A 20122-nucleotide genomic window follows, 5' to 3' on the forward strand; every position below is an offset into this window, starting at 1 on the left:
CGGGGAAAATGAGTTTGACCCCCTGCTGTAAGTCCAGGGGTGGCTCTGGCCCAGCCTGCTTCCCAGGGAAGTCTGCGATTACCTAATTCTCCTGCTTTCGACCCCTTTTTTATGAAATGAGATTCTCACTGGCAGATAACAGGAATTCCAACTAAGACTGGGCTTCATGAAGGGGGTGCGCAGGTAACCCGCTGTGGCTGAGTGGAAGCAGGCTGCTCAGTGACATCAGCGAGGGCTCAGGTCCTCTGTCCTTTCATCCTGACACCTACGTGGTCACCTGCATCCCGGACAGGCACCCTGGTGGTCACTGGGCACTACGTTCACCTTCCCTGCAAGGGTTTCCGGTCCCTCGCTATTGAAAAAGACTCTTAAACTCAGAGCCAATCAGACCATTCCAGAACAAATTTCTGTGGCCGATAGTTCAGGCCAGAGCTCCCTTGGTGAGTTGCTGAGCTAGGATTACCTTGATTGGTTTATCTCAGTCGGCACATTATCTCTGGACCTGGGGTGGAATCAATTCAACCTGAGAGAAACCAGCTCAAAGCCAGTCCACCAAACTCAGGAAGGTGTGAGAGAGACATTGAGGCCACTACCCTTTTCAAACGAAACCTCACCAAGCATGGAAAACAGAAGGGAAGTGCTGTTGTTACAACTGGGAAAGAGGTAGCAAAGCCTCCTTTAAAGATCTGACTGCCCTGGCCAGGTAGCTCAGTTGATGAGAGCATTGTCCCAACCCGCCAAGGTTGTGGGTTCAATCTCCAGTCAGGGCACAAGCAAGAATCAACCAATGACTGCATCGATAAGTGGAACAACAAATCGATATTTCTCTCTCTTCCCCTTCCCCTCTCTCTCTCTAAAATCAATTCTTTTTAAATTTAAAATCTCTTTTGACTGCTGTTCTTTAAGAGCACTGACCCCCAGCCCCGGCGCACACCGAAGTCACAAAACCTAGCCGTGCTGAGGCCTCTCCCCAGGGACTCTGATGTAGCTGGTCCGGGGCTGGCCCAGCTGATTCCAATGTGCAGCCTCGCCTGACGTTTTAAAGACACACAAGTGAACCTGGGCTACAGCACGAGACTTCCCCCGATTCATACTGTAGATTTGCTGCCAGTGGTTTCCCACGTGAGACCGTTTTTTTCTATTTCCCACTACTCAACAAACACCAGTTGACAGCCTTCAAAAAACCCACCTCCACACTCGAGACGCCAACAACTGTGCGTGTGCAAGCTAATGCCCTCATGTCTGCACGGTTCACCACGACAATGACACCACACAGCCCACCAACAGAAGAGAAGCACGTACCTGGTTCTCGGGGTGCCCCTCCAGGCCTCCGCCCTCGTCCGCGCCTCGGGCCTGGCTCGCCCAGAAGAGTGATGACGCTGTTGAACCGCTGACTGTTCCCTTTATAACGGAGCAGCTCCTTGGCAGGCCCAATGAGAAAGTGCTTCCAGGTGAAGGGGTGGGCCTCCAGCATTCAGGCTGGGTTGTTGCTTTGGTTCTTCAAGGGAACCCTGCCTTTATCCCGACCCAGTACATTTGTCCGCGGCAGTGTGCTCTGAACCCCTTCCTCCAGCTCGCATCATGGGCAGCCAGCAAAGCAGACTGGCCAGGTGACCCAGTAAAGAGGACAAAGGCCAGTGTCCGGCCCCCCACCCCTTCACAGTGGCTCAGAGTCAGGAGGGCTTTGAACCCTTCCAAACCCCCCACATGGTTGTGCTCTTGACTGTAAGACAAAGTGGAATTTTGCTTTAAGATGGGGAGGAAAATGCCGGCTGCCTGGGTCAACAAGCCACCTGACGCTCCCCTCTGAATACCCGCCTTTCCACCTCAGGAAGAAGAGCTTTTACCACAAAGGGATGCTGGATTTTGTTCGAAGCTTTTTCTGCATCTATTGAGGTGACCACATCGTTTTTGACCTTCATTAACACAGTGGGTTACATTGATTGTCAGCTGTTAAACCGACCTTGCATTTCTAAGAGATCCCTCTTGGTCACGGTGTACAATCCTTTCCCTAGGTCGCCGGATTCGGTCTGTTCATATTTTGTTGAGGACTTCTGCATCTCTGGGCAAAACTACGAGGCATGGCAGCCTGTAGTTTTCCTACAACATCGTCGTCTGACTTCATATCCGTTACTCCCAAAAGGAGAGCTGTGGAAAGCACACATTTCTATACGGAGACCCCCCCACTCTCTGTCCCTGTGGAATCTGAAATCGGGGCTAGCCTGCCAGTTGCTTGAATTGCAATGAACATACCCCGCATCCTGGAAGTAAATTGTCCCTGGTTCTAAAGCTCGCAAATGCCGGGCAGGTAAAATCAATTAGCGGATCATTTGGATACAAGAGAACCCAGAGCGCCTGTGCCTTCCAAAGAGACTCAGCTGTAGCTCGTGGTTGCCTTGCAAGAATGTGAGCCCAGAATCGCCAGGTAGTTACAGTTTTTGAAGAGAAACTGGAAATCCAGTTCTTTGCCTGGACCATTCAAGTTTTTAATTGCTGACAACCAATTTTAATTGAATTTTTGGAATAGGGAAACACCAAAATATCAAAAAGTATATGAAAGAGCAAAGTCCACTTCTTACCCAAAACACACTCACCACGCTCAAGTTTCTGTTTATCCTCCCAGAGAACTTCCAGGCCTTTCTTCCACACAAAGGTGGTGGCATATCATCTACACTGTTACGCACTTTGGCTTTCTCGTCTTGGTGATATTTGTATACTGATTTGTAAAGAATTCCTGATCTATTCTTACAACCTCAGGGGGTTCTGTCTATCCATTCACGCATGAGCGTGCTATAACTGAACCGACCCCACGGTGCCGGACACTTAGGTTCTCTCCAATCTCTTCCTATTTCCACACGCGGTGAATAGCCCTTTGCATTTACTGACCCTCTTGCGTGTATATTGGGAGGCTGGATCCCTACGGGTGGAGTTACTAGGTTCCAGGGTATACACATGTATGATGTTCCTAGGTATACCCGTGAAAATGGTTCCCCCAACAATGTAGAGGAATGAACCTTTCCTTCGAAATTTCACCAGTGCTGGCTACAAAAGACATTTCATCTTTGCCAGCCTGCTAAGTGAAAACTGAGTAACTTTAAGCTTCTTTCACACTTACTGGCATAGACTGTGGTTGGCTAGCTTTTCAAATGTTTAGAAGCCATCTGAATTTTCCATGAAATGCCTGTTCATATCCTTTATCCATTTTGCTATTTTTTTCTCTAATTTATCTGTAGGGGCTGTTTATATATTAGAGAGATTATCCCTCTGTAATAGGGGCTGCAACTATATTCTCTCTGTTGGCCTTTTTGGTCATTTGTCTTCTGAATTTGCTGAGGATTTTGTTTTGTTTGGGGGATTTCTCTCTCTTTCACCACGCAGAGGATTAATTGTATATATATGCATGTGTGCGCATGTATACTCAATTTTATGTAGCTTCTATGGCATCTGGATTTTGTATGATTCTGTACTGTTTCTGCCTCCTCATAAATTAGTTTTTACACATTTAACTCCTCTTTAATCCATTTGGAATTTTGGAACTGTTCCTGGTGTGCAGAGTGAGGTATGGAACTTACTTTTTTCCCAGATGGTTTCCCAGTTGTCTCAACATGAAAACAATTTAAATACTGTCCAGGGCAAACCACACATTTCTGTCAGCCCAGGGGCCTCTGTCTTGAAACCTCTGGCTTTGACAGACACGAAGTTCATACCCACTGGAGAAGTGGGGAGGTGGCTGATGGAAGCGCTTTGCTTATGGAAATTTGCGACGGCCCTTCTGCTGGTGTCCCGGCCCAACACCCAGCACAGAAGACAGAAAAAGACGGACCACCCTTCCCTGGGCTGCGACGTGACCCTTGCAACGGGCTCGGGACCTGCTCAGGTCAGTAGTCACAGTTTTCATTTACTTGACAGGAACAAGTCAGGCACTTGCTTTAAAGGGGACACCTACCAGGTCACCTGGAACAAGGACAGGACTTCCAGAATGCCAGCAGCTCAAAGGACAGAGGTCAGGAAGTCCTGGCAGGCTCTGTGCCTGGCCTTCCCTCCCCCAGGTGTCTCCAAGTGTCCCTGAAAGTTCACTGGGCACTGCAGCCCCCAAGGAACTTGCAGTGGCCGATCCTGGTTCACAAGCGCCATTTCCCCAAAGATGTTCTTATGCAACCTCACTGACTTGGGAGGAAGAGCTAGTTGGACTTTTGGTAGCTCTCATTCCTGACTTGTCCTTACTCTGCAGTTCAAGGGCGGTTCCTAAGTCACTGATTTTGAGGGTCTTAAATGCCCCTGGTCAACCGAGAAAAGCAGCACACAGCCCTCTCCCCACCCAGCCACCCATTACCGAGTGCGCACCGCTGGGCCCGCGCCGAGTGTTCATGCAGGTCGTCTTGTTTCATCCTCACCGCCACCCGACAGGCAAGAGCCATTGTTCTCTGCATTTTTACAGAGGGGGACGCTGGGCTCAGAGAGGGCAAGCAACTAGTCCAGGGTCACACAGCTGAGGCACCCAGGAGATGAAGCCCCCAAGACAGGCTGACCTCAGAGCCTATAAGCTCACAGCGTCTGTCCGGTGGGTCTCCATTTAAGGACACTTAGGTTGCTGCGGCTTGATCACACTTGATCACATGACATTGTCTTTCAACCCCCTCCCCCACACACCCCTCCCCTCCCCTGCCCCGAACCTGGTTCAGGCTCTGGAAGGACGGCGGTCTCGGCCTTCTGCAAACTGCTGTCCTCGCCACGTCACTGAAAAATTAACTTTCCAGCGAATCCGTGCTCCCGCCGAGCACATTGGGGCACAGCGAGTATCTAAGCGCCCTCCCTGAAGACAATCCGGATCAATATGATACAGCCGAGAGGATTAACGATCACACCTACACAGGGACGCCTCCCGCGGGCACAGCGTCAGCCCGCCAGCCAGACGCAAAGACGTACTGTGTAGACATCCTTCCGCCACCTCCAGCCTATAGAGGGCTGGAGCCTATGACGGGATCGGCACTGTTAGATGTCAGGGTGGGATTGGCCCGGGGAGGGGGCAGGGCTTCTGGGCGCTGACCTTATTGGTTGTTTTGTTTCTCCGCCTGGGGCGGGGTCAACAGATGTGTTGGGTTTGTGAAAACTCATTGGACCATATACCGAGGCACACCTTTCTGTATGCGAATTAGACTTCCGTGATTTAAAATAATTTATACAAAATTTTAATTATAAAAGTTTACAAAGGTCATCGCCACATAAAATTGTCGGCTTTTCTTGAAACACGGGGTCCACAGTTATCTTTTAATTCCAAAAATGATCCTAAGATTGGTAAGACTTGATTTTCCTTTCCTGTTATCTCGCCTGATTCATTAAGTTAGTTTTCCTTGAAATTCTAGTGCAGGTCTGCAGTTGGGTGTGTGTAGGGGTGTGTGTGTGGAGGGGGGGTCTTGGCTCTATGAGGAATTCCAGAAAAACTAGAAATATCCATTGCTGACGTGTGGAATCTGGACTTTCGGGATAATAGCAGGAACCTCATCTGCATGAGAAATGAAAGCAAGCACAGCTTTGAAGCTAGGCAAGCCTAACCGCCCTCCACGCCCCTGCTGGGACCTGAAGGGTGGCAGGCGCGGGCCAGGAGCAGGAGATTTCAGGGCAGGTTTGCCCAGGTGGTGGGAGCACCCTCAGAGGAAACACACAAGAGTAAAAAGAGACGCGTCACCCCCCAGCCCTGTCCCCACACCCAGACCACACGTGAGCTCTTGACACCTTTATTGACGTGATTCACATGCCACTGGCCACTGGGGTTCGTGACAAGCCAACCGACAGTGAGAGACCTGGAGCCACACAGCCTGGTGGCACCGAGGGGTGAGTCCCCCGTGGCTCCCGCACAAAGCCCTTCAGAGAGAGAGTTCCCACTGTCCCTCCGGCACGGTGGCTCCTCAGACCTGACCGCCAAATGCTGGTGGACAACGAGGTGCTTCCACGCGCAGGTTCCAACGCTGCTCCAAACCCCGCGGCCTCGATGAAGCAAGGGATGAACCACAGCAAAGAAATCAGTAACAATGACAACAGCAGAAGAAACCCAAGCTGCCCGCACAGGGGCTCACTTCCCAACATCCCCCAGGGCCGGATGGTGGTGCTCACAGATGGTGACGGCAGCTGGCGGTCAGGGGCACTGCCTCCCGGGCGTCCGCCGGAAAGTAGTCCTCGGTCCTGTACAACGTGGGCAGCTCGAACGTTCGGGACGTCGGCGTAGGCAGCTTCTGGAACGACAAAACGGGGTGCCCCATCAGCCATATGACCCCCACCTGCTTTGTGACTCAAGAATGCCAGTTGGAGGGGGCTCGTCCTGCAGGGAGTCAGACTTGTGCCCAGAGACTCTGTGATGCTCGGGCGACTGTGCCTGTCAAAGGCCAAGCCCGCGCCCCACGGGCAGCTGGGTCGTCCTGTGGGTCCCTGTCCCCCGTGGAGCATGGCGGGGCTCAGCAGGAACAGACAGGGCCGGCTCTCACAGGGCCTAGCTGAGAAAGCTGGCGCCACGTGAGGGCTCAGACGGCTGGGCAGGGTCCCCAGGAGCCGCTGGGGGACCAGGGGACAGGCTGACTGCTCTTTCCCCTAGGAGCCCTCTGTGCTGCCTGCAGCATGTGCCATATGCACGTCTTAGTTCTGGTTTTGGTTTTGGTTTTTAATCGAACCATTTTAAGAAGTGCTTACTTATTTCCAGTGTGGATTTTGTTGCAAGGAGCCTGGGAAGGGGGGCGATCCTCCTTCAGGCACCCCGTCTAGTGGGCGGGGCCCTCCGGGCTACACATGCACCTGGAGGAAAAGCCAGTTTTACAGAGGACCACCTCAAACCTGGCCACACACGGGGGTCCCCTGGGAGAGTCCCCAATGACTACACTCAGGCCCCATCCTGAGTCTGATGTCACTGGCCAGTGGTGCAGGTACCTACAAAGCTCCCAGGTGGTTCCCATGAAGAGCCAGGGCTGACCCCAATGGCTGGTACAGCTCCAAGGACAGAGGTTCTGCCAAGCTGTGGAGTTGCGGCTCCCACTAGGGAGATGGGCAGCGGGGTGGACAGGGCTTAGGGCGGGGATGGGCGGATTCTAATTAATGTCTGAGCCCTGGGGCCCTGAACTCTGCCCACACCGAGACCTCTCAATTGCAGAAGGAAAGCATCGGAGGACTCCCAATAAGGCAGGATGCGGTCAGGTGTCCAGGGAGCACATGTGGTCGCCCCACTTCTAGAAAACCAGGACCAGCTATTCACCTCGGCCAAGGGCCAGCCTCACACAAGGACAAAGAATACTCCATCCACTCAGTCCCGGTCAGCCCACCTTGGCCCAGCCCACTTGGAGGATACCTGGGACACAGGCCTTTGCCACCTGTCCCTTCTCCCAGCACCCTCCTGGGCTGCATCCCACCCCCGCAGAGCGGATGCAAGTCTTCCAAGAGCACTGCAGCTAGAATGCAACTGGGAAACAGCCACAACGCTCATCTCGCCGTGGGGGATGCGACGTGGGGGTGACCCGGAGCTTTAGACTGTCCTCACCGGGTCCTCCTGAGACCTGCCCTGTGGGCCAGTGTCATCTAGAAACACATCAGTTAAGTGAACAATGGCAGTTCAAAGACAAGCTCCCTCATCCTGACACATGGCTTGGGGGCCGAAGAGCATTTTGTGGTCCTGAAAAGACAGGCTTCAGGTCCAGGCAAAGGGAGGGGCCCATGAGGGTCCCCCAAGGCCACCGACCAGGCCAGGCCACAGAGACGGGGCTTCAGCCTCCTCCATCAAGGGGACAGACTTCCATAAAAGGAGGGAAATCAATCTAACGATGAAGGAACTGAGAAGAAGGGGTCAGAAGAGACTTATTAGAGCAGCTTTAGGTGTAATGGAGTCCAGATCCAGCGAGATCTGATGCAAGAAATGGTGACCTCTTTGCTCGTGCTGGGCGGAAACATCGCTCCTGCATTCAGAAAGGAGAAGGTGGTGCAGGGAGGTGGGCCCAGCCAGAGGGTCCCAGGGGCTATTAGGGAGGGCTGAGTGCCAGGAAAACTTCATTTACAAAGATGGTGGCCAGCCGGCTTTGGCCTCAGGCCATAGTGTGCCCCGGAATTAACTCTGCCTTCCAAACAGAACAAGAAGAGCAAACCCATCCCTGTATCTCCCCCACAAGCGGGCACTGAGTAACAGGTCAGCAGACACAGGCTGCCGGATTCAGGGCCAGGCCCGCCTGGCTGACTGTCCCCAGGCCTGAGGGTTACTCGGCCATCGCTGCAGCTCTGGCCTGTGCTCGCTCCACCAGCCTCCTCCACCCCCAAAGAAAGCTGTCCCACTCGTGGGCCAGTTCTGAGGTCCCACAGGGTCAGCTCCAGGGGCTCTGAGTCCCCAGACTGACCACAGGAAGGAGCTCCAGCACCCAGAGGCCCACCCTCATCCCCCAGGTCACCAGGCCCCTCCCACTGAGGAAACAACAGCTACACCTACTGCACCCCAAGTTCCCTACTAGTCTCAGCCCTCACAGCACGCACTCCCTTAAGAGAGGAGTTTCTCATCCTCTTGAGCCTCACTTCCCTCTCTGTAAAAGGGGGATAATACCATCAGTTTCATGGAATCCTGCCTGGAACACAGCAGTGATGCTGGAGGTACTGCAGCCACTTTGGGGCCATGAGAATAAGGGCCACATGCTGAGAATGGCCGAGCAGCAGCCAGGAGAAGCCTGAGTCCCTGACCACTTTCTGGAGAAGATCTTCTGGCCACCTCAGGACTTCTTGTCACGTGAGGAAAAAACACAAAGCCTATTTGGTTAAACTACTTTAGTCTTTGTCACCCAGATAGAGACAGACTGACTGACACATGCCGTTAGTGTTTCCACCATCACTGCGAGTTCGGTCACACAGACAGCAAGTGCGTAGAGCCCGGACTCAAACTCAGGTTGTTTAGATAAGGAGAGGGAATGGTCTCCCAAATAAAAACTGCAAGATGTAAGAGCAAGCAGGAGAAGATACAAATCTCAAAGCAATCCCAAATGATGTATGTGTGTACCACCCCTTCCAGGAGCTGCAGCTTAACTGCTCCCCCCTGCCCTTGAGTGGCGGCTGCGCTTGGCAACTTGCTTCCAAAGTGTAGAGAACGGAAGGGCGGTCAGGGGAGTCTCTGGCCGGCAACCCCCTCCGCCAGGTGGTCAGGGCTTCACCCAGGCAACGTCCTGGTGACAGCATGTCCCCTGCATGTAATGTAGTGAGAGGGGCACTCCACCTCAGCGGTGTTTCTCCCCCAAAACCTCCAGCTCCAGGCTAACCGTGAGAGAAACATCAGACCGGCCCCCACGGAGGGCTACCGCACCAAACACCCGACCAGTACCCCTCAAAGCTGCCGAGAGCATCAAGGACAAGGGGGGTCGAGAAGCTGCCACACGCCAGAGGTGCCAGGAGACCCAATGGCCAAATACATAATATGGTTGGTATCCTGATGCAATCCTGAAACAGGAAGGGATATTAGGGAAGCGCTAGTGACGTATGAATAAACTGGAGTTCATTAATAGCCACGTACAGTGTTTACAACGCACGGTGAAAAGAGACACTGACAACAGAGAAGCAGGGTGAGGGGTATGTGGGAACCCTCTGCATTATCACAACTACCTGTTTCTAATTCTGAAATAAAACCATTTGCTTGGAGGGGAGCGGAGCAAACCAAAGCAGCACTCTGGCTGTGTGCACAGTCCAAGCTCCGGGCCTCTCTCAGTTCAACCCCAGTGACAGTGAACAGTGAGCACCTCCTGAGCGCCCAGGCCATGACAGACCCACCCTCACAACCACGGAGCGATGAGGGTGGCACAATCCCATTTTGCAGAAGAAGAAACTGAGGCTGAGAGAGGCACTTGCCCAATGTCACCCAGCTGATAACTGGCAGAGCTGAATTCGAACCCAGGCCCACCCTGCTCCAGGCTCTGCCTCCGCACCGAGCCAGGACCTGGGACGTCCCTTCATCATCTGCTTTCCAACAGAGGACCCTCAGGGGTCCCCGCTTCCAGCGTCCTCAGAGACCACAGACTGGTGGACTTTGGTTAACCTCTGGCCCACAGACACGGGGCTTCGGCTCATGCAAATTTAAAAATGAGTTAGCTGCCAGCATGGAAGAGCTGGGATGGTTCAAATACACATTGAGTTCCTATTTCTCCTGAACAACAGCGCTGCCTGGCCACACTGGGCCCACACCCCTGCAGGGCGCGGGGCGCTGGCCCCTCCAGACAGGGCATGTGTGGTCCAGTTTGCCACTGTCCCGCCCGGCCTGACTCACTCGTCCACACGACCTGCACGCATCTGAGCTGGCAGCGGATCCAGGCTCACATCACATGGCTCAGACACATCTCTATGGGCTGCTGAGGAGCTGGACGGAGAAGGCTTTGCTCCCAGTCCCGTGCCCTGGGCCTCACGGGGTAGGCACTGGGGTCACTGCCAAGACCGGTGGCTGCTGCCTTTCACCCACAGACAGTCCCCTCTGGTGCTCACAAAAGCCTGAGAGGCAGGTTCCGCGACGGTGCCTGTTTTATGGAGGAGAAAGCAGGCTCAGAGAGGCCAGGGTAGGTTGTGCCCAGGGCCACACAGCTGGTAAAATCCTGGGCTGGGAGTCAAAAACCAGCTCTTCGGAGCCCCTGGCACGACCTTCCCCCTTTGTCCCCACCTCCCTTCTCAGTCCTGCCTCTGGGCTTTCAGCCCCTCAGGCCATTCGGGACTGTCCTGCCTGTGTCTGCTAGGGTGGGTGGGGGGAGGGAGCCAGTCTTCCAGAATGCTCAGACAGCTGTGAGCAGAGCCCCTCCCATTTCTGTAAGCAGCCCTTGCAGGTCCTGTCCTGCCCGCAGGACTGGCCGGCCAGCCAGCCTCCCTGCGTCTGCACAAGTCACACAGATAAAAAACCCCTTCGCCCAGAGCCCTCCTGCCCAGCCTGCAACCCCCCCACCCCAGCCCAGCCTCCAGCAGCCTGGTGACCACAGCAGCTGGTGGCCATGGGAGGCTGGGCCCTGGTGACCGGGGAGCAGGGCTGCCCAGAGGACCCCAGCAGCAGGGACAAATAGGTGCAATTTCATTAGAGGCGATGCTGACCCTGGGAGCAGCTCTAGAAGGTTGCTGGGTCCTCATGGATTCTGCTTTTAGCCAGAAACACAGTGTTAACAAGGACGTGAGCAGAGGAGGAGCCCTCAGACGTTCTGCCAGGACAGTGGCTACTATGTCCAAAGAGACACGCTGTCGAGGGGGGAGAGACAGGACCACCAGGTGGGGGGGTCCAGTCACACGACCCCCCCCAACTAGGCCTCCCTGGGGCCCCAGCCCCTGACCCACAGCCTCCAGCGGCTGCCCTCCCAGCCCCTCCTCAGGGAGGGGATCTGACTTTCTGCCTCCAGCAACTCCAGAGCCCCCTGTTTGACTACCAAGGCCTCGGCTTTGCATCTCAGCACATGGCCAGTGGTTGCAACTGTCTGATTACAGACAAGACATAAACATACTTATGAAATATTTTCATCAAGCACCTACTACATTCCAGAGACGCACATCCACACCGGTATCGCAAGTGCTTTCGCACATGAGGCAACTTGAGGCTTCCGAGAGTGAAGTGGCCCATGGCAAGCCCACCCGCTCGCCAGAGCCTATTCCACCCGGGCAGTCCAAATCAGACTCCCCACTGCAACCCCCACCCATCCTCGGTCCCCTCTGGGCCTTCTTCCCAAACCCCTGCCCACAGCCACCCTGGCCTGTCCTGTCGGCCGCCCCGCTCCCAGCCTCTGCTCTCACCCCCAACTCACACTCCACATGGCTCCTTCAGGGACTGTCCCGAAAACCAAATCGATGCTCTGCGAAGTGCCTCACTGCAATGAGACGCAAACCCCGGTCCCGGCCGTCAGGCCCTGTCCTCACGGCCACCGACGGGCAGGCCGGAGACAGAAAGAACACAGGCGTGTCCCACGTGGCCTCCACTGGCCTGAATTTCTTTGCTAGTTTTGTTGCTTTTGTTTGTTTGGTTGTTTCTGTTTTCACATTTTTTTTTTAATGAAATGTCATTTCTTCATGAAAAATGGATTTCAAGCTTCTCTTTAAAAATCTGTGGTGGGGGAAATGGACACAACTGTAGCTGAACAACAACAAAAATAATTGGAAGCCCTGGCACACTGGCGGAGGTGATGAGCTGACATTGAGACGCGGACGTCCCTGTACAGGGGACGTGTGCTCTCACCTGCGTGGTCCCCTAGCTGTGTGACTTGTTTCTGCCCCCTGCCTGGCCCCTCAGAGCTGGGGGTTTTCAACCCCAGATGCACATGACCCGACCTGACCTCTACACTCAGTCCCTCCCCTCTGGTCGCTCACACGCTCCAGCGGGGGGCCTGGACCTCACAGGGTCCGTCAAGACTGGGGACCTTGTACCTGCTGTCCCCACTCAAGGTATTTCTGCCAGGTCTTATGCTGATTCCTTCCTTCCTTCAGATCCTCCCAAGGGTCCCCCAATCACGTGTCACCTTCCCTGCTTCACTGCAACTCTGTGGAGTGTATTCTGTTAACCTTTCTCCTTGGTGCCTCCCAGTCTCCCCACCAGGCTGAGCCCTATGGGGACAGGGGCCACGTCAGTCTTCAGGGCCGCAGCTGCAGCCGCAGCAGGAGCCCAAGCCCGATGCACAGGACACACTCAGGTCACAAGAGTCGATGGACTGGAATCTGTCAACCCCCGAGGCAGACAGGAGGGGCTGGGCCACTGGCCTCAGGCCAAGGGAGGCTCAGGAGCCGGACAAACAATAATCGTGTATCCAGACGCAGACACCTGCAGGGGCTCTGTTCTGGCGTCCCTGCCCTGTCCAGTTCTGCGACCCACTCCTGGAGATATGAGGTCACACTGAGAATAAAGCTCTCGCTACAAGCAACGCTCTGCCCTGGACAGGAGCCTGGGCCAGCATAGGGGCGGGAAACAGAACTCTGGTGCGGTCCAAACAGCGTCTGGAGCGACTGACTCCACTGGATCGATGCGGGCGTCTGGGCTTTGGTGACTGTGCACGGTGACGTGAGAGGACAACCCTGTGGGAAACTGAGTACGGGGTGTACGGGGACTCTGTGTATTGTCCTCACAAATTTTCTGCAAATCTAAAATGATCTGAAGCAAAGAGATCATTTGAAAATGAATAAAACATATCCACACAGCGCAGGCAGAGCACCAAGGGGGCAACGCAGATAACGAGCTACTAAGTAATAATGTTGATGTCGCCAATGACAATAGCAGCAGCGGAATGTCACGTGCTGCCCATCACTGCCCACGACAACCCTATGAGGAAGATATGACTGTAAATCCCGTTTGACAGATGTGGCCACGGAGGCATGGGAACTCACTCAAAGCATGACCCTAACAAGTGACAGACAGGGCTGGCCCCTGGGCGTGCGACCTGCATAGCATACAGGCCCCGTGCGTGGTCTAACTCTCTGCCATAACTGTCTTGAAATTCTGTATAAGCTTTGAAAGGGGCCCCACTCGTCTGGGGACCGAGCCGCATCTCCACTTGGGCCCCGTCTAGTCCCATGGTGGGCGCCCCATGAGGTGCCTCAGAAAGGGCACTGGTGGAAGCTCTGTGGACAGAATGGGGTGAGCGCTCCTGGTGAGGCAGGGGTGGAGTTTGGAGGGGACATCAGTGGGTGGGTGTGGCTGCAGCAGACACTCTGGGCACAGAGCAGGGAGGGGACAATCCCTTCCCAGCAGAGGCAGCAAACCAGCCACCCCGCCCAGCGGCCTGCTCGGCTCAGTGACCTGCTGGTCAAACTGGGGTTCTCCAGCTCCCCTGCTGCCAGCATCCACCTCCAGATGGGGGCACGGCCTGCACCAGCAGCAGGCTGAGGTCCAGCAGCGTGCCGCTGCCACGTCAGAGCTGCACGTTCCTCACCCCGAAGCTGGTTCTCTGTGGACTCCTCGGAGCTGTGGCCGGCTCCACACCAGGATGTTGAGACCGGCACCAATTAGCTCTGGGAAGCAGAAGGCACACACAGACGCAATCGGCCGTGTTGTTGGGGTCCCTGACATGCGTGGCTGTCCCATACATAAGCCATTAGGGCAAAAACAGAGGCACGCACCAGAACCCACAGGTTAGAAGGAACTGCCTACAGGCCCAGCCTGTGGCCCCGCCAAGCCTGGGGGGACTCTTCCCCAGGGCTGAGCAGCCACCTCCCAGCAGCTGAAGGAACCTGCCCCGGAGGTAAGGCCCAGCTATCGCCTGAGCCCCTTCGGCCCCCATCCAGGTATCCAGGCAGCCTCTGGGAGCCTCTTCTCAATTGACCCTTTCCTCATACAGGTGAGCTCAGGGCTCCAGTCGGCCCACGAATCCGCCAGGTCTGTGCTTCACCACGTGACCTGCATGCCAGCCTGAGAGCCTTGGACAGTCACTGTCCCCACACTGATTCCATCCCCACAGCCTCATCCTTCACCAGAGGCCCGGTGCTCAGCTGGGAAGCCCTTGCCCATGAAACTCCTGTGCTGCCCAGTATGACTGGGACACTTTGTCCTCCGGCCCCGGTGCAGGAGCAGGGGTGGTTTTCAAGGTCTGGGAAGCAAGGCTGAGAGGGAGAGAAAGGCTGAGAGGGAGAGGGGCACAGAGCTCAGTGGGAAGAGGTGGAGCTGTAAGAGCTGGGAGTAAGAGCTGGGAGAGGAGACAGGGGAGGTGAGAAAGAAAACAAAACCAGGAGAGAAAGTGCAAGAGGAAGGGAGAGAGGCAGAAAAGGCTGGATTTAGAAAGAGAGGAAACGGAGGGAAATAAGAAGGGGGGAGAGGGAAGAGAGAGGGAAAATGGGAATGGAGTGATGAAGAAGGAAAAGAAATGGGCAAATGAGTGAGAAAAGGAGGTGGGAGGGCTGAGGCACCTGATAGAAAAGTGAGGTTGGCCACACAGGGGTGTCAGGGAATAATGGGGGAGTGGCGGTGTGGCACAGGTTGGGGACAAGGAGACAGAGGTGAGGAGACTGTGATGGGCACAGGGCGAGTCAGCCCAGGGGTTCGAGGCCTGTCCAAACCCCAGTCAAGTCACTGTGCCTGGCAAGGACATGAGAAAAACACCATATGCCAACCACATCCCTTTGTCAAGAACTAATATTCCCCAGGGACAAAGGCCATCTGAGAAGCCAGGTCAGTCTTTGTGGAATGGACTCCATCTGGCCTTAGGGGTAACCCTTTGCTCTGTCCTCACTGACTCCGGCCTCCTGGAAATCTCTGGCCTAACCCTTCCCCCAGGGCCTGGCCGCTGCCTTCACAGGCGCCAAGACCTGTCTGGCTACAAAGAGAGAAAAGAGGAGGAAGACAGGTGCTATCTCTGGGCCTCCAGCCCCAAGGGCAGGGACCCCGTCCATACCGCACATACCTGCTGCCCCTAGGCCTCAGACAGCACCTGGTATACAGCAGGCGTTTAATCAACGCCAATAGAGCCAGGTCATCGACCTGGGCCCCCCGCCCCCCGAGGTGATCTCATTCAGCCTCAGGGCTGAAGCCACTGGCTCCAAGTCGGATGCCTCCCCCCTGCCCCCAAACCCCACTCTGCAACCTCCAACTGGGGCCCCACCTGCAAACGCACTGTTATGGACTCTCTGCATCCGCACAGCAGCCGGGGTGAATCCCCAGGGAATAATGCTGCACGAGGAAAACCAGTCCCGAAAGGTTACACACTGTATGATTCCATTTATAGAGCATTTATGAAACAGCCCAATTTTAGAAGACGGAGGGCAGATGAGCGTTTGCCAGAGGTTGGGCGAAAGAGGAGACACCACCTAAATACAATGAAATTGTAGAGGACCGATACAATTGTATAGAACTTAAGCCCCCACACAAATGAGAGCCAGTGAAAGTGGGGAGATGAGGGTGAGAACAATGGATTGTATCCCTATCAACATCCTGGGCGTAAGCCGGTCCTACAGTTTTGTAGAATGTAACCACCCGGAGGAACTGGGCAAAGTACACAAGGAACCTCTTTGTGTTATTTCTTATAACTGCATGTGAATCTACAATTATCTCAGTAAAGAATTTCAAGTGAATACACACAGAACAGACCATGTTTCCCGGCCTCCACCCTGGACACCCTGGTCCGGGCCACCTGCTCTCTCCCTCGGCCCTCCCAGCAGCTCTAATCTCCTAACCTCCACCCTCACACACCCAGCACCTCCCTCCTCTCTCCAAACCCTCCACAGGCCAAATCCTTGCCTGCTCCAATCGCTCCCCCCGCCCTGACCTCAGGCTCCAACATACCACGGCTCAGGACCCCAGATACCTGCATTCTTTCCTCCTTCCTTGGCGCCAGCCATGCATGCTCCAGCTTCTGGCCTTCCCTAAATTGCTCCCCCCACCCTACCCCTCCCTGCCCTTCCTCACTTTTCTGACTCCCCTGGGGCACATTACATGTTACACTGGCATGTGCTGCTGCCAGAGGGCAGGGACATTCTCTGTGTTCCCCGGTTTCCAGATAAGCAGCTCCAGCTCATACAGATGAGTGGCTAAGTGCTGAATGAATGAACACATGCGGGAATGAAAGGAAAAAGTGAGGTGGATGGCTCTGTGGCATCAAAGGAGTTAACCCAGCCCAGGGGCAGGGGAAGGAAGAGGTAAAGGGCTGGGGTCACACAAGTGGCAGCTACTGGAATAGCCAAAGAGAACTTAAAGGAGAATGTGGGGGGAGGTAGAGGTGGGGGGGGGTGTGCACTGAGGGGGGGGGCAGGGTTGTCTCCAGACTCAAGGTCCCAAGGTTTCCAGGAGAAAAAGCCCAAAGGTGCAAAGGGAAAGAAACCCAGGACAGTACCCTACAGGCCAAGCCATGCTTCCCCTCCCCACCCCACCGCCGCCCCCTCCCCATCCCCGACCATACTCCCAAAGAACCAGACACAGCGTGGGATGGAAACTGAGCTCACTTTCTGGGGCCTCCCAGGGGCCCAGGGGCCAAGCCTTGGGGGCTTCCCAAGCTGCATGTGGCTCATGCAGCTTTAGGGAATGAGGGTAGGAGGCGCAGTGCGAGTGGCTGAGGTCCTGGGATTTGAACTTGTGACCTCCCCACCCCCAAGGCCCCCCATGGAGCTACTAGCACAGACAGCAGGGTCCCTTCATCCAGCACAGTAAATTGTGTCCCATTTCCAAATCCCTCAGATGGCAGCGGAACCCCTCTCTGGCCGTGTGACCTTGACCAGCTTCAGCCCTCCCTCCATGCCTTGGCTTTGTCAGGTGGGAGCAGGGCCGGGGTGTTAGCCCCACGGAACAGCAGTGTGCTTAGAAGACAGTAAGTGCTCAGCGAGTGCTGGCTGATTTCATTATTATTACAGCCCCCTGAATTCATATTCCTTTCAAACGCCATCATTAGCTTGCAAATGGCCCAAGTGTACAATATCACAACATTGAGTATTTAGTATTAAATGCATTCAGTTCCAAACCAGGAGCATTTAAACTAAATCCCAATTGTGGGAGCCAATTCTAAGCACTGCTCTCATTTTTAATTACAAGGAGCCTTAAAAATTAAGTGCCAGGATGTTTCTCAGCAGCCAAGAGGCGGGGCTCATCTACCAATGAGGGTGCCTGGCTCACAGTAGGTGCTCAGTAAGTGCCTGCCGGCCAGACAGTGACAGATTACTGGAGGCTTCACTGAGCAGCCCACCCCTGGAGCAGCCTGTGGTCCCCCATTTCTCTCCCAGTGATGACTGCTGTCACCTGAGCCCCTCCGGGTCACCCCCCTCTCACACACACATGCACACACAGTCGGGCCACTGTTCAAGGCCTCTGGAGCCAGGCCCAGACCAGGGAAGAGCTGCCAGACTCGAGAAAGGAAGAGGCGGACCCAGGGCCACAGTGCTGAGACCCTCAACCCAGGCCACCGTGGGCACCTGCGCTCAGCAAAGTCCAGTCCTGAAGCGGCCCGTCCCCACCCCAGCTCCTCACTCCCCCAAAGAGCCCGAAGTTTCCCTCTCCAGCCTCCTTCCCAGGTTAATTATTAGGACTCCCCAAGTAACGGGAACTTTGGCCCTGACTTAGGTCTGGCAAGGTGACAAGGCACCTGGACGAATTTACTGCTTAATGAGTCGTGGTTTATTTTCCCGGCAGAAAGTGGACCATGGATGGCACCAAGGGCTTTCCAGGCTCCATGGGCATCGAGAGGACCCCACTGTCTCCGGGCTCCCCCAGCCCGGCTGCAGGCCTCACAAGGGCCCACCTCTGCGCATCGCATCCCCACGGCGCCTGCGGTGGTGGGTGGAGACTGCCTGTCCTCTGCCCAGCCCGCCTTTGCTCTTGCTCAGCAACGCCGTGTGACCCAGTGTTGAGCAGGCGCCACACATTGGCCGAGCTGGGCCTTCCCACGGTCCTTTCCTCGCCTGTGTCAGCCACGTCCCCTGACCTCTCTCCTGTTTCACCGTGCACAGAAGTCAGCAGCATGCATCTGCTAACCGCACCTGCCTGTGAGTTACCTCCTGCGAGCCACAGGCAGGGACGCGGTGCCATCGCTTCTTCATCCTCTGGTGCGAATCCACAGCCCCCACACACCGACACTCACTGCACACTGGGCATGTCACTGTGGGACCCCCCTCAGGGTGCGCTATGTCTGTCAAGGACACCAGGGCTCTGAGAAGGGCCAGGGGAGCCCACAGAGCCCCCCACCAGTGGACACAGACCGTGCACTCAGGCTGGATCGTCCCTCCATGTCACATAGGTGTGTGGCCCACGGGGCCCACAGCCTTTCTCTTTCCCTCTGAGGAGGGAAGGGGCCTGGTGAGACCCCCAAGGGGAACGGAAGAGATGCAGGGGGAGGGATGGGAGGGGGTGCGGGCAGACCATGAGGCGTTGTGACTGTGTGAGACACAAGGAGAAACTCAGGGAGACAGAGAGAGACGTGGATTGAGACCTGGAGACATAGGGGCAGAAACAGAGACAGGCAGACGGATGATTCGGAAACAGGGACCCAGACAAACAGACACACACCATGACAGAGGCAGACACGGGAAGGGGCGGGCCGCAGCCCTGAGTAGCCCTCAGTGTGTCAAATGACACACACAGTCCATGTGAGGGAGAGGACTTGGAAGCAGGACCCTTGGAGAGGGACCTGTCCCTGAAGACCCAGCATCACCCGGGATGTGTCCTTGGGCAGGGCCTCTGCTGAGGGCTCCCCCTCTGAGCGACCACCTCTGCCAGGCTGGCTGTGGTCCTGAGCAGCGGCACAGGCTCAGGGAGGAGTGTGCTGCCTCTTTTGGGTCCCACTGGTGGGATGGGTGGTGCACAAGCCCATGGGGGCAGGGGTGGATCACCAGCTTCTCCAAAGGGAGCTTTCTATGAAGTGATGCCAGCCGCAGACACTCACTGAGCACCTGCTGGGGGCCCTGGGCTGCTCCTCTTCCCTCCTCCCCCAACTGTGGGCAAGTGACTCCCCCTCTGTCTGCCTCAAGTTGGTCTTGTGCAAAATGGGGCCAGTGATGGCAGAACCTCACTACTGAGTAAATGAGGACAGAGGTCACACCCGTGGCCACCATACCAGCACTGGGACCCATCTGGCCAGAGTGAGCTCATCGAGCTGCTTGGGGTCACGGGTCCCACTTCCCAACCTCCCCCAGTGGGCCCAGAGCAGCTGTGGAGATGCTGGGGGGACGGGGGTGCAGCCTGGGTGGGTACTCAGGCACACAGCCATGAACGGGACTGGGCGGCCCAGGTCCACAGTTCGGAGTCCAGCCCTGCCTGCTCAGCACGACCCCCAACTCGAGTCATCAAGGCCGGTCCCCACTGCCATGCTATCCGCTCCCTCCCTCCCTCCCCTCCTTCTCTCCCACCCTCAGCAAATAGGCACTGGACCCACGCCCAGGCCAGGTACCACACTAGGCACTAATTCATCACAGATCTTCGCCAAGGCAGAGATGGAAGCTGTGAGCCAAGAGGCCCCCTGAGATTTCTATGAGCCTCAGATTTGTCTTCAGAGTCAACTGCTTTCACATAATAATCTACATCCTCAACCTGTTTCTTATAAAAAAGGGCAAGCACAGGCCTTTCTGAGCCTTTATTCTTGGCTAGAGTAGAGGGCACCTGCCTCTTTTGTTGGCCGCAGTCCCCACCCAGCCCCTCTGCCTCTCTCAGGGCCCTGCGTGCCCCTGGTGAGCACTTAGATTTCCACCCTGGGGACGCGACGTGTGT

The 20122-nt window shown here is 55.6% G+C and overlaps 1 protein-coding gene across 1 annotated transcript in view; it reads right to left on the minus strand.

Moving 5' to 3' along the window:
* Positions 1–5725: 5725 nt before the first annotated feature.
* BCAS4 (breast carcinoma amplified sequence 4) overlaps positions 5726–20122 on the minus strand; it is a 47730-nt gene continuing 33333 nt past the window's right edge. The window contains exons 5-6 of the mRNA XM_045195014.2: positions 6112–6230; positions 5726–5985 (exon numbers count right to left, since the gene is read on the minus strand). Coding sequence (XP_045050949.2) covers positions 5907–5985; positions 6112–6230 — 198 coding nt within the window. The 3' untranslated portion in view covers positions 5726–5906. The remainder of the gene's footprint in view (positions 5986–6111; positions 6231–20122) is intronic.

This window comes from Desmodus rotundus, chromosome 6, assembly GCF_022682495.2.
Source record: "Desmodus rotundus isolate HL8 chromosome 6, HLdesRot8A.1, whole genome shotgun sequence".
Classification (NCBI taxonomy): domain Eukaryota; kingdom Metazoa; phylum Chordata; class Mammalia; order Chiroptera; family Phyllostomidae; genus Desmodus; species Desmodus rotundus.